Source organism: Nyctibius grandis, chromosome 3 (assembly GCF_013368605.1).
Source record: "Nyctibius grandis isolate bNycGra1 chromosome 3, bNycGra1.pri, whole genome shotgun sequence".
Lineage (NCBI taxonomy): Eukaryota > Metazoa > Chordata > Aves > Nyctibiiformes > Nyctibiidae > Nyctibius > Nyctibius grandis.
The window spans coordinates 10,790,070-10,804,187 of record NC_090660.1 but is presented as its reverse complement, the minus strand read 5'-3'; the positions used below and the strand labels follow the sequence as shown (position 1 = coordinate 10,804,187).

The following is a 14,118-nucleotide window of genomic DNA, read 5'->3' as shown; positions in this document are numbered from 1 at the left end:
CACATTCTTTTAAGTAACTGATTGCAATCTTACAAGAGTTTTGCCACTGACTTCAGATACAGGAGGTCTGGACACCGCTTCTTAATTTTCCTCACATTTCCTGTCCTTCCTCCTTTCATTCCACTATTACCTCAATTTATTTATTTATTTTGTTACAAATTCTGCCTTCCAAATAAGAAAGAAAAAATAAAAGTAAAATAATGTTTTCTGTGTTAAAGAGAGTTCTTGCTGAAGAAAAAGAGAAATAGGGTTTTTTTTTAAAAAAAAAAAAAAAAAGGAAACAAGTCAGAAGGGGTTGGAAAGGAAAGAAAGGACAATGAGGACTGTGGTACAGAAGTAACCTCAGCTGTTCGTTTGGCTGCCCAAGAAACCCAAGTTGAAGTCCTAACTCCACAGAAGTCAGAACTGGAACTCCCTCTGTCTCCAGGGTATAGAGGGCTTTGTTCCAATCTTTAATGTAAATGACTGTATAATAAAGCAAGCTTTTACTTTTGGCTATGGTTACCAGCACTCTTGCCAGACAATATGAACAACCATACCGTGGCTTAATAAACCATGAGGCTGATAGTTTCTAACTTAATTTCTTACAACTGCGTCAGCCTTCACCTTCAAAGTTATTGCTTCTTCAGAACCCTCAAATGATCATGGTAACATCAGGCATTTTGTTCCTTACATTTGCAAGAGGTAATATCAAATTTAGATCAGTTCCCACTGGTCTACTCAGCATCTTGCAAAAGGGGGAAAAAAAAAACCTCTAAGAAATGCACAACTGTAAGATATTACGTTAGTCTCTTCAGTAACAGTGAAAATGAAGGCTCTTTCACAGTTTTCATTACTCCTCACTTCACCTTTAACCCAGGAACATTTAGAGACCTGAACTGAACTGAAATCCATCACCAGAAAGGAAGCAATATAAAAAAATATAGGACTTAGATTATTTATTTACAACATATTTTGAGCACTGTCATATTGCAGGCTACATTCTGATTAATATGGCTTATTACTGATTTGTATAAGAGAAAGAACTTGGTGCCTCAGTGATATATTGTGAAACAGGTTCTCATTTTGCATAAGCTCATAAGCAAAGGGTCACTTTGGTGAACAAGCCAAGATACATCTTAATGGAGACTCACTCTTCTTCCCATTTACTAGAGAGGCCCAGTCCTTCACCTATCACTGATGATGTAACATTCTTATAGGAATTTCAGCTGCAGCTAACATGAGAAAATAGTATGAAGAAGATAAGTATGAAAATTTAATGTATTTTACTCCCTTTTAATGCAATTAACTAGAACCAAGGAAAAAAAGACAGAGTATCACACAACCAGTTCTACACAGACAATAGTACCAGAACCACTGCCTTACACTTTTACAGAGAAAAAACATCCTTTTCAAATGAACTTCAGAAAGTAGAGTACGTTTAAGAAAAGACTAAGGCAGGATGCAAAGCTATGCAGGGAACACAAGGCCATTACTCTTTCAGTGATTCTCACCTCCACTTACTGTAACTTCTCATACGTGACTCCCTTTAGGCAGCCGGCCAGGTGGATCTCATGCAATTATCCTCACAACAGATAATACTGTAACAGCAGGCATTTATAAGGGATAATTGCAGGGCTTCCCCTAATAAGGCTTTTGTTCTATAAGAACAGGAGAAATGGCACACTGGGTTGCAGATGTTTATGTGGTGCCCTCGTTCTCCAAACAGCCAGTGCCAGATGTCTGGGAATGGAACGTAAGAATGAGGCAAGTTTTGAAAAACTCCTTCTCGACCCTACCTTCCCAGGTCCCAGGAAGCTGATGTTTAGAGATCTTCAAAGACAAAGGTCTCCTCCAATACATTGTGCTAAATAGCCTCTCATGGACAAAGAACTTGCCTTGCTATTTTTTTAATCCTTCACACCTTTAGCCTCTCCAATATCCCATAGCATTAAATTCCAAAGATGAATTATACATTGCATAAAAACTACAACCTTTGCCTGATAATTACATTCAGTGCTTCCTACTTGTTTTGTGAGAGACAATCAACAGCCACTTCTCAGTTTCACCTTTTCCTTTTCACTCCTCACTTCATAGACTTCTAGCACATCCTCCACAGCTGCTTCTTCTCCATACTGAATAGTCCTACTATGTTTAGGTTTTTCCTCATGTGCAAACCAGTAAATATTGCTGATCAACCTGGCTGCCATTGTCTGTACCTATTTTAGCATATTATGCTGTTCTTGTGAAGGGATCACCAGAACTGTGCACTCAAGATGAACATACCAAGGAGCATCACAAAGCTAACTGGTTTTCCTTACTTCCTTGAGTAGCACTTCTGACCATCTCTTTGTCTCTTTCCTAAGTGGTAACAGCTAGTGTATAGCTTATTGTTCTATGCATTATGAGAAAATAACTTCTGACTCTAGGATTGCTCACCATCACTCAACAACAGTAAAAGTCTCTTTAGAAATAAAATCATGAAATGGGTTTTGTAACTCCTACCTAGACCTTTGACATATGAAAGTACTAGGATATTGGCTGTTCTGTTAAAGCTCCCTGGACTTATTTGAATTTACAAATTGAAATTAATGACTAGACTTCCTACAGGACACTTCTCTGGTGAACTTAAAATGGACAGCTTGCAGAGGCAAGTCCAGCAAAGGCAAGAATATCAGGCTACGTGAGTACCAAGACCCCACAGACAGGAACACTGCTCCTACTCCAATCATTGCTTTAATCAATTTTGACACTTGAATTAAAGCTTCAAATTTTCTGAAAGAGAAAAGCAATCATGGAAAATGAAGACAGTGTAAGGAATCAAAAACGAGTACCAACATAGCAGACCTACAAGAAGAGCTGCAAACATCCTGAACTGCCTCTCTAAGAAGCTGACTTAATCCTAGTTCCTGCATAAAAAGCTATCCTTGCGCAAAACGAGGCATTTGCACCAGAGAAGCAGATGCTTGCTGATATAAGCTTCAAAGCAGCAGCTTGCTGGGTAACAGGCACTGTAGTATGCTGCCTCTGTTCCTCTGCCAGAACTATTTATTTATATTCTTGTTTTGAAGCAGACTGGGGCTGTCCATTTCAGATCTGGCTGTCACAGACACTGTTTATTCCTGTTGCTACAGCTTCAGTGATGGTGTCCAATTTCTTAACCTTCATCGGTTTTCACTGACCCCCCCTCATGACATGCACTTTTTCTCATGCGAAATGTTTTTAACAGTTCAACACAGCCACCCATTAAAACCCTGCCATATCAGCTCATGTTCCTCCTATCATTTTCCCTTCCCAGCAGCCCTTCTTTCCACAGCCTGCACACAGCTAAATATACGAAACTCTGCACTTGAAGGAGCCATGTGTCACTCGGTGGAGCACAGCTCCACCTGTTTGCCAGGCCAGCACAGTGAATTTTAAAGAGGGACCAGAGGTCCCCAAGCAAATGGCCAGAAAGGGCCTACAGGCCTTATGAGCAGTAATTGCATGTGATGAGGAGTTAACTCAGCTGGGACATCGTTCTTTGTAAATTAAAAACAACTTGCCTGAGATTACCTTTCTACCGAGAGGGCCTCTCCAATCTTACACCTTTATAATGGCAAAAAAGTTTTGCTTAGTTGCTGCCCTCAAAATCCGTGGCCATAGGCCTGTAATAAACATGGCCACCCCGCTTCCCTTTCCAGTCTCATCTTTCTGCCTCACTTGATTCGTCTCTGTCTTTCTCTCTTTAAACTCCACTTCCCCTCGAGAAAAGCTTAATCCTCTTTCCATCCCCCAACAACGTAATTCCTTCATTAGTCAAACTAAATCCTTTGTTAACCTTGGGGTTACATGAGGTAAACGAGAAGGCACCTTCAGTCCTGAGGCAGCCATCTTTTTTGTAGGGGTAATCCTCACGGGATTTCCTGGGGTCTTTCCTGATCCCTGCTCAGATACAACTACAGTAATATCCCTGCTAACAGCGGCCCTGGGCCCGCAGGGACGTGGAGCCCCAGGCAGCCCCGGCCATGGGGGGACGGCTGGGCTCTGCCGGCGGGGGTCCTGCAGCAACAGGAGGCAAGTCGTGGGGCTGAACCCCAGTGAGAATGAAACGCACCCCCCCCGCCCCCACCCCAGGTTGCCACCTGATGGGATCCCAGCCCGGGGGGAAGCGCTCCCTAGCATTTTCGCTGGTTGTTTATTATTACTACTATTTTTTAAAAAGAGCATGTCAGTTACTCGGTAACAGCACCGTCCACCGCCCCCGAGGCTGAGGGCGAAGATGCCTGCGGCGCTCGTAATAGGACACCCCCCTGCCCCGGATGGGGGCTGGCAGAGCTGTCGGTTCACCGCTGCCCCTACGGCAGGCAGCTCACCCCCACACCGGAGGTCACCCCCCGCTCAGCGCCGCAGAGATCCGCAGAGGCACCTGTTAAGAGCAAACAATCCCCCCGTTTTATTTTTTCTGAGGAGCGGGGGAGGACAGCGCGGCACCGGCTTGCACCGCCCGCCGCCTCCTGCTCCGCCGGGGCCGGGGCTCGCCCCGCCAACGGGGCGGGGGGGACACACGCCGCGGGCTCCGTAACCCCGGCCCCCTCCTCCCCGGAGCAGCGGCATCCCCCCGGCCGCGCAAAGGGCGTTTCGATCGGGGAGGGCATTGCTACGTTAGACTGGGGAATAAAGATAAAGCAGGGAGGGAAGGAGGATTACGGAAGTTAGGCGGTGAGAACGGAGAAAAAGCATGCTGGGTTTGAATGCCCCCACCTCTGATCTGCTTTTGAGGCTGCTTCTTTTAGGTCTGAGCAGGACATCTTTAAAGTCCAGTTTGAGGTCTGCATCTACCCGGGGCATCTTGCTGGGGTGGCGGGGTGCGGGGCCCGGGCTCTGCTGGCGGCGGCGGCAGTGGCGGCCCCGCTGCGGTCGCTCCGCTCCGCCGCACCGCACCGCGCCGCCTGCAGAGCCGCGCCGGCCAAAGCCCGCGGGTTGCGCACGGAGCGTATTTATAGGGCGCGGGAGCGCGGCGCCGCGGCCCGGGCCCCGTCGCTTTATTAGGAGAGGGTTGTTTTTAGCTGAACAGCCGGCCGCCCCCTGCCCTTTCTCCCGCCGTAGCCACCCCCTGCTTCTCCGCCGGGCTGGGCGCTCCGTGTGTGGGGTAGACGGGAACGCGGCGCCCGCCCGCAGCCGCCCGTGCGGGGCGAGGCGCAGGCACCGCCGTCAGCATAGCGGCCTTAAGGGCAAAGCAAGGGCAAAGGAAATGGCGCCTCCATGTGACCGAGCGAGCGGCCGCCGCTGCCGGCTCCGGGAGCCCGCCGGTGCCGGGCGGCCGCTGAGGGGCTGAGCGGACGTCTTGCTCCCCCGCCCGCCACTGCTCCGGGCGACGGTTGGGGACCGGGGCTGCGGACCAAGCGCCGCCCGGCGCGGGGGCGGCCCTGAGGCGGCCACGCCGACGGGGGCTGGCGACGCTCCCCGATATGTTTCGAGCGGCTCCGGCACAGCCCAAAACTTCGTGCCTCCAACCTTACCAAAGGGCACCCTTTGGTCTCCCTGGGCGCTGGTGGAAATCCGGCTTTCCGAGCCCTCCGCCCTGAGCCCAGGCCTGGCCCCCTCCCTCTCTGTCATCCTCTGGTAAAACTGAGCGTTGCCCAGCTCCTGGGACCCTCCGAGCTGCTTCCCCATCTGACTGCAGAGAAAAGGGCTGGCGTGTGCTTTCGGCGTTAGAAACGTTGAGAAATGCGCAGCTGGTGTCATAGGAGAGCAGTCACCGCACCAGCCGCCTGGAGCTGCCTCTGCACAATGATTTCCTATTTTAGCACACGTAGAGAAGCAACAGGGAGCTTTTTTTTTGCCCTCCGTAGCATAGAGGAGCCCGATTTGTGTCTTTATATGATGCATTTTCAATGGCTAGCCACTGTTTAACACACAGTTGCAAAACCCCCACAGAAAGAATTACACCTGCTGGGTCCACCTACATCTGTTGGCACAGGGATCACACAGAATCACACAGAATCAATCAGGTTGAAGAAAACTGATCTTCGAGTCCAACCATTGCCCTGACACCACCATGTCAACTAGACCATGGCACTAAGTGCCATGTCCAGTCTTTTCTTAAACACATCCAGGGATGGTGACTCCACCACCTCCCTGGGCAGCCCGTTCCAATGTCTAATGACCCTTTCTGAGAAGAAATTCTTCCTAACGTCCAACCTGAACCTCCCCTGGCAAAGCCTGAGGCTGTGTCTTCTTGTCCTATTGCTAGTTGCCTGGGAGAAGAGGCCAACTCCCACTCCACTACAACCTCCCTTCAGGTAATTGTAGACTGCAATAAGGTCACCTCTGAGCCTCCTCTTCTCCAGGCTAAACAACCCCAGCTCCCTCAGCCGTTCCTCGTAGGTCAGACCCTCCAGACCCTTCACCAGCTTGGTCGCCCTCCTCTGGACTCGCTCCAACACCTCAACATCTTTCTTGAAGTGCGGGGCCCAGAACTGGACACAGTACTCAAGGTGCGACCTCACCAGCGCTGAGTACAGAGTGACGATCACTTCCCTAGACCGGCTGGCGACACTATTCCTAATAGAGGCCAGGATGCCATTGGCCTTCATGGCCACCTGGGCACACTGCTGGCTCATGTTTAGCCGGCTGTCGATCAGCATCCCCAGGTCTCTTTCCACCAGGCCGCTTTCTAACCACTCTTCCCCCAGCCTGTAGCGCTGCATGGGGTTGTTGTGGCCGAAGTGTAAGACCCGGCACTTGTTCTTGTTGAACCTCATGCCGTTGGTCTCGGCCCATCTGTCTAACCTGTCCAGATCCCTCTGTAGGGCCTTCCTACCCTCCAGCAGATCGACACTCCCACCCAGCTTGGTGTCAACTGCAAATTTGCTGAGGGTGCACTCAATCCCTACGTCTAGATCATCTATAAAGATATTGAACAGCACCGGCCCCAGAACTGAGCCTTGGGGAACACCGCTAGTGACCGGCCGCCAGTTGGACTTTGCCCCATTCACCACCACTCTCTGGGCTCGGCCATCCAGCCAGTTTTTAACCCATCGAAGAGTCCACCCATCCAAGCCCCGGGCAGCCAGTCTGTCTAGGAGGATGCTGTGGGAGACAGTGTCGAATGCCTTACTGAAGTCTAGATAGACTACATCCACAGCCCTTCCCGCATCTACTAAGTGGGTCACTTGGTCATAGAAGGAGACCAGGTTGGTCAAGCAGGACCTGCCTTTCATGAATCCATGTTGGCTGGCCCCGATGCCCCAATGGTCCTGCATGTGCCGTGTAATGGCACTCAGGATGATCTGTTCCATCACCTTGCCTGGCACCGAGGTCAGGCTGACAGGCCTATAGTTCCCTGGATCATCCTTCCGGCCCTTCTTGTAGATGGGCGTTACATTTGCTAATTTCCAGTCAGCTGGAACTTCTCCAGTTAACCAGGACTGCCGGTAGATAATAGACAGTGGTTTGGCAAGTATATTTGCCAGTTCCTTCATTACTCTGGGGTGAATCTCATCCGGGCCCATAGCCTTGTGGGTGCCCAGTTGGCACAGCAGGTCACTAACTGTCTCCTCCTGGATTACGCGGGGTTCACACAGCCCCCCCATCCCTAACTTCAGGCTCTGGGGCTGAGTCTCCTGAGGACAACCGGTCCTGACATTAAAGACTGAGGCAAAGAAGGCATTGAGCACCTCTGCCTTTTCCTCATCCCCTGACACTACACTACCCTCCTCATTCGTCAAGTGGTGGAGGCTCTCCTTGACCCTCCTTTTGCTGTTAATGTATTTGTAGAAACTTTTTTTGTTATCTTTGACCATAGCAGCCAAATCAAGCTCTAATTGAGCTTTGGCCCTTCTAATCTTCTCCATACATGACCTGGCAACATCCCTATAGACCTCCCAAGTTACCCGACCCTTCTTCCAGAGCAAATAGGTTCTCTTTTTTTCCTTAAGTTCTAGCCTAAGTTCTCTGTTTAACCAGGCCAGTCTTTTTCCCTGACGGCTTGTCTTCCTACACACCGGGACAGCCTGTTCCTGAATATTTAGCAATTCCTTTTTAAAGCATGTCCAGCCTTCCTGGACTCCTTTGCCCTTCAGGACCGACTCCCAAGGGACTCTGTCCACCAGCCTCTTAAACAGGCTAAAGTCAGCCTGCCGGAAATCTAAGGCAGAAGTTCTGCTCTTGCTCCTCCTTACTTCCCCCACTATCGAGAACTCTAACATTTCATGGTCACTATTCCCAAGACGGCCACCGACCCTCACATCTCCCACTAGTCCTTCTCTGTTCACAAACAACAGGTCAAGCAGGGCCCCTCCTCTAGTGGGCTCATTTACCACTTGCATAAGGAAGTTGTCCTCCATACATTCGAGGAACCTCCTGGATTGCTTCCTCTCTGCCATGTTGTATTTCCAGCAGACAACTATGACAGAAGCAAGAGGTTTTCATGAATCACATATTATAAAGTAATGCAAATTCAAGTATACCAATAATACCTTCATTTACTGCATTTTCATAGAAAATTACTATTTTCCACAGTTGTATTAATGTTTAAAGAGACAGACTTTATCACCACCCAAACAGGAGTTCCCACAAATGATGAAAATGCCCTCAAATAAAATAAATATGAGGTCAGCCTGTTGTCTTAATACTAAGGTACTACATTCTCATAGACATAATAGAGATTCACATATGGTTTCAAATTGCACCTGTTTGCAGAGTTGGCAAAAGGCAGAAACTCTGTTAAAGATTTCCATTTACTGAGGCCTCGTCCGCCTGCTCATCCTGGTTGGGTGGTCTATAACAGACTCACACCACAGTGTCCACCCTGCCGACCTTCCCCCTGATCTTTACCCATAGACATTCAATGTTGTCATACTCATCATCCTCCTCAATTTCGACACAATCCAAGCACTCCCTAACATACAACGCTACCCCACCGCCTCTCCTGTTTCGCCTGTTTCTCTTAAAGAGCTTATAGCCATCCATAGCAGCACTCCAGTCATGAGAAACATCCCACCATGTTTCTGTGATGGCAACCACATCATAACCTTCCTGCTGTACAGTGGCTTCTAGCTCCTCCTGTTTGTTGCCCATACTGTGTGCATTGGCGTAAATGCACTTCAGCTGGGCTAACGGTCTTGCCCCCGAAACAGGCCTGTTGCCCCTGGGTTCATTTGCATTAGCCCTGGTCTTATCCCCCTCCCCCATCGAACCTAGTTTAAAGACCTCTTGATCAGCCCTGCCAACTTCTGGGCCATAACCCTTTTCCCCTTCTGACTCAGGTGTTCCCCATCCGGCATAAGCAGGCCCGGATCAATACTGGGTTACCAGATATCATATGAGATGACTTTCACGGGAGTTTTGAGCCTTAAAGTCTATTTAATTATGAAGTCAGTAAGTTGTAAGATCTGAACTTCTTTGGAAGATGCATGAGCTAAGCCTTGTCAGCGACTGGAAACTGAAACATGGATCATGGTTGGCTTCCCTTCCTCAGACACAATGCAGGATGAGGTAGTGCTCCCTCCTTTATCTGAAAGCTGCACACGGCTGGTCAACACCCTGCCTCCAGCAGAACTCTTTTACACCTCTTTGCCCGGGTGTCCCAGATAATTCAATATGACCAAGCATGAGGCCTGGGCTTTACACAGTAGGCAGGGCATTTGGGTGCTTGCAGTTTTGAATGTCCAGGTTGAGAGGCTTTGAATCTGGTTTCCAGGAAGCCCTGAGGCTTCAGAACTCCAGATGATGTTCCACAGATGATGTTCCACAAGTGCCTTGGCACTGTGGATATTTCCCACAAAAATATTCAGCTGAAACAGAATCACAGAATCACAGAATCACAGAATGTTAGGGATTGGAAGGGACCTCGAAAGATCATCTAGTCCAATCCCCCTGCCGGGGCAGGATTGCCTAGACCATATCACACAGGAACGCGTCCAGGCGGGTTTTGAATGTCTCCAGAGAAGGAGACTCCACAACCTCTCTGGGCAGCCTGTTCCAGTGTTCAGTCACCCTCACCGTAAAGAAGTTTTTCCTCAAATTTAAGTGGAACCTCCTGTGCTCCAGCTTGCACCCATTGCCCCTTGTCCTGTCAAGGGATGTCACTGAGAAGAGCCTGGCTCCATCCTCTTGACACTTGCCCTTTACATATTTATAAACATTAATGAGGTCACCCCTCAGTCTCCTCTTCTCTAAGCTAAAGAGACCCAGCTCCCTCAGCCTCTCCTCATAAGGGAGATGTTCCACTCCCTTAATCATCTTCGTGGCTCTGCGCTGGACTCTCTCTAGCAGTTCCCTGTCCTTCTTGAACTGAGGGGCCCAGAACTGGACACAATACTCCAGATGTGGCCTCACCAGGGCAGAGTAGAGGGGGAGGAGAACCTCTCTCGACCTGCTGACCACACCCCTTCTAATACACCCCAGGATGCCATTGGCCTTCTTGGCCACAAGGGCACACTGCTGGCTCATGGTCATCCTGTTGTCCACTAGGACCCCCAGGTCCCTTTCCCCTCCGCTGGTCTCCAACAGCTCTGTCCCCAACTTGTACTGGTACATGGGGTTGTTCTTGCCCAGATGCAGGACTCTACACTTGCCCTTGTTATATTTCATTAAATTTCTCCCCGCCCAACTCTCCAGCCTGTCCAGGTCTCTCTGAATGGCTGCGCAGCCTTGCGGCACATCAGCCACTCCTCCCAGTTTTGTGTCATCAGCGAACTTGCTGACAGCGCACTCTAATCCCTCATCCAAGTCATTAATGAATATATTGAATAGAACTGGTCCCAGAACCGACCCTTGCGGAACTCCACTAGACACAGACCTCCAACTGGACTCTGTCCCGCTGACCACTACTCTCTGGCTTCTTTCCTTCAGCCAGTTCACAATCCACCTCACTACCCGATCATCCAGACCACACTTCCCCAGTTTAGCTGCAAGGATGCTGTGGGAGACCGTGTCAAACGCTTTACTGAAATCGAGATAGACCACATCCACAGCTAAACAGGACCCTTTATAATTAGTCTCATGTGCGTAACAGAGGCCATTCACTTGACGGTTTCTTCACCGGATTCAACAATATAACAGAACTACTAAAATTTATCTTTCAGACAGATAGCCACATCTCCCACCATTTACTGTTCAGTAATAAATAAACATTTTGTTCAGTAGCAGAGAGTACTGATGAGAATGGGTCCTGTGAAAGTGGCATGCCTGCAGCAGAGGATCGAGAATCGAGAAAAAACAAACGCCTTCTGTCTATGCCTGGCACCATGTCTTCTCTTTGCCCTCATGGCAGGCATGTGATGCTGAGAAGAAAGAAAGAAGCCACTGCGCTGCACTGTGAATTCAAAAGGTCAGCACTGTCGTGAGGAGTAGGAGATGGAGGCTAGCAGTGATACTTGTAAGCCCCAGAAAATCCGTGCCTGATGCTGTTTCTTATTTCCAGTATTTTAATTTTAGTTTCCACTTCAGGAACTCACCGTGCTATTTTTCTGTAGATTACAGTATCTGCTAATATCCAATATTTTCCCCACGTACACATACAACAGACTAGTCAGGTCTCTCAGATCAGCTCTCGTCATCTTGAAAATTTACAAAATCCTCCAGTTTCTTACTTCAAGACATATTTTCTGTAATTAAAATTATGGTTTCTTGCTGAGCCACCTGTGTCTTTTTCAGTGTCCTCTCTGAAGTATGGACACCAGAAAGGACATGATCAGTAATCACATTAACATCATAGTCAGAAATGAAGATCACCTTGTTATGTATCTTTGCTATTCCTCTTCACACCTGCAGTGATCCCATATTTCATCTCTTTGTGCTATGGAAGAAAGAGCTGTTCAGCCAGGCTGTATGCAGTTTTGGTATTTATCCTGTCAGTGCAAATGAGCTATCACTGAATTCAGAAATTAGCATATGTAAATTATTCCAGCTACTTTCCTTCAAAGATGTTCTTTACTTCATTGTTTTATATTTATACTTAAAAGCAGATGGAACGATGCACTCAGAAGAGAACCTATCAGCCACTGTAGCTGAAAAGACCAATGCCAGTGTAGCTTTGTATGTCTTCTGACAGTTTCCTGAAGTTGGTGTTTTTGAGAAGAGGCAGAAGTGGTCATAATAATGCAAATAGTTATCACCATGTCTCAAGAAGTATCTGTCTGATTTCAGCCTATGATTATGTAAGAGTTACTGTTGTCCTTGTGATTTTCATCCTGTTAATGTAATTGTAAATGCTGTTGTATTTCATAATAGAAATGAGTTCACAAATGGGATCTGGTGACAAAGGACATGGAAGAGGCAGAGGTACTCATTGGTGTCTTCACCTTGGTCTTCCCTGGTAAGATTTGCCTCAGGAATCCGAGGCCTCTGAGACCCATGGGAAAGTCAGGAGCAGTGAAGACTTACCCTCTGAAAAGCAGGATCAGGTTGGGCATTGGGCTGTTGGGAGGGGGGAAGGCTTCCTGAGGACTAGACAAAGCAAATGTCAGTCCTGTCTTTGAGAAGAGCAAGAAGGAGGGAGGATATGGGGAACTACAGGCCAGTCATCCTCACTTTGGTGCCTGGGAAGGTGATGGAGTAAATAATCCTGGAAGCCATTTCCAAACACATGAAGGACAAGAAGGTGACTGGAAGTAGTTGACATGAATTTACGAAGACAAAATGATGCTCAGCTAACCTGATTACCTTCTACGATGAAATTACTAGTTTGATGGATGAGGGGAGAGAAACGGATGCTGTTTATTTTGACTTTGGCAAGGCTTTTGACAGACTCCCATAACATCTTCATAGGCAAACTGACGAAGTGCGGACTAGCTATAAGGACAATGAAGTGGATTGAAAACTGACTGAACTTCTGGGCTTAAAAGGTTGTGATCAGTGACATGAAGTCCAGATGGAGGTGGACTGGGTTAATTGTATATGGCGTTAAAAACACCCCTTTTTATCCATGCTCAGTTTTCTTCTAGTTTAAATAGGAACACTTTCCTCACCAACTCCTTGGTACTGGAAAAGGCATTCAGTGATAACCTTAAAGTATGAGCACTTCTGAGCACCAGAAACACCTCTAGGGTGAATGCTTAATGAGGTTGTCATTATTTATCAACAGAAACTCTGGTCACAGCAGATGCACCGCTGACACAACTGAAGGCACATGCTGACTTCTTCGCTGTGGTTCCTAGGAAAATGCTATAGCCTCTTCTAGCTCCACACAGACAGCTTGTAACATAATTAGCATGCATGTTTAAGGAGTGTGGTGAGCAGTAGTGAAAGCATTGCTCAGCTGGCAAGTGTTCCCACAAACTGTGTGTCACAACTTCCCAACAAAATCCCATATCTGGAAAGAACAACATGCTGCAGGACATGTGCGATGAAGATCTTTCACTGTTAAAGAGAAGCAGAACGTTTGGGAAAAGTGCCTTGTTTTTCTTATGAGAAATTTACATCACTTTTATTATTCTGTTTGAATTTGGGCCTTGGCTACACTGAATAGCATTTCCCAGTAGATGGATCAAGAGGCCTAACTCAGCAAACCCTGCAAATGCAAGCGGAAGATTTCTTTTGGTTGTGGAGTTAAGGGGGTTTCTCTGAACTATCAGTAGCATTACAGCATCTGTGCTAGGGCTTTTGCTGTCCTTGATAGCTGCCAGAAATGGGAGGAGTGGGACTGACACCCCTGACTTACACAGCTGTGTTCAGTGAACTTCAGCTACTTACATGAAGATCACTTGTTATGTTATCCATTCCCATTTGATTTCAGTAGGTTTCAAGTGCTAATTATAAGTAATCACAGCAATTAATAATTAATGAGACTCTGACCTTCCTTGGCTTATGAAATATGTTTAGAGTCTGTCTATGCTGATAAATAAGATGGACCAAGCCCAATCCCTGTCCCTGCAAGGCAAGGGACAGAGTGTTGCTCACACGTAGCATCCGTTTACATGCCATATGTGAGCTTCAAGGGGTTTCACTCATACTGCAAATTGGAAACAGTCTGGTGCTGTTCTCTGAACTATACTCAGACTACCTGGCGGAGTAGTAGCCGGCCAGGTGTACAAGGGAGTGTGATACTAGTTAAAGAGTATGGACCATTGCATGGTAGAGCTTATGGACATGCACTGGTCCAGTTTGGTTTACTATAGGGCTTTACTGGTATGAAAAAGGTCTGTAGATTTT

At 47.7% G+C, this 14,118-nt stretch overlaps 1 protein-coding gene across 3 annotated transcripts in view; it reads right to left on the bottom strand.

Annotated features, from left to right (window-relative positions):
• Positions 1-5,287, bottom strand: part of GMPR (guanosine monophosphate reductase) — a 55,221-nt gene extending 49,934 nt beyond the window's left edge. The window contains exon 1 of one of the 3 annotated variants that reach the window (XM_068395808.1): positions 4,723-5,287. In XM_068395808.1, coding sequence (XP_068251909.1) covers positions 4,723-4,809 — 87 coding nt within the window. In that variant the 5' untranslated portion in view covers positions 4,810-5,287. The remainder of the gene's footprint in view (positions 1-4,722) is intronic. The other 2 variants (XM_068395806.1, XM_068395807.1) reach the window with 2 other exon arrangements.
• Between the last annotated feature and the right edge of the window lie 8,831 nt (positions 5,288-14,118).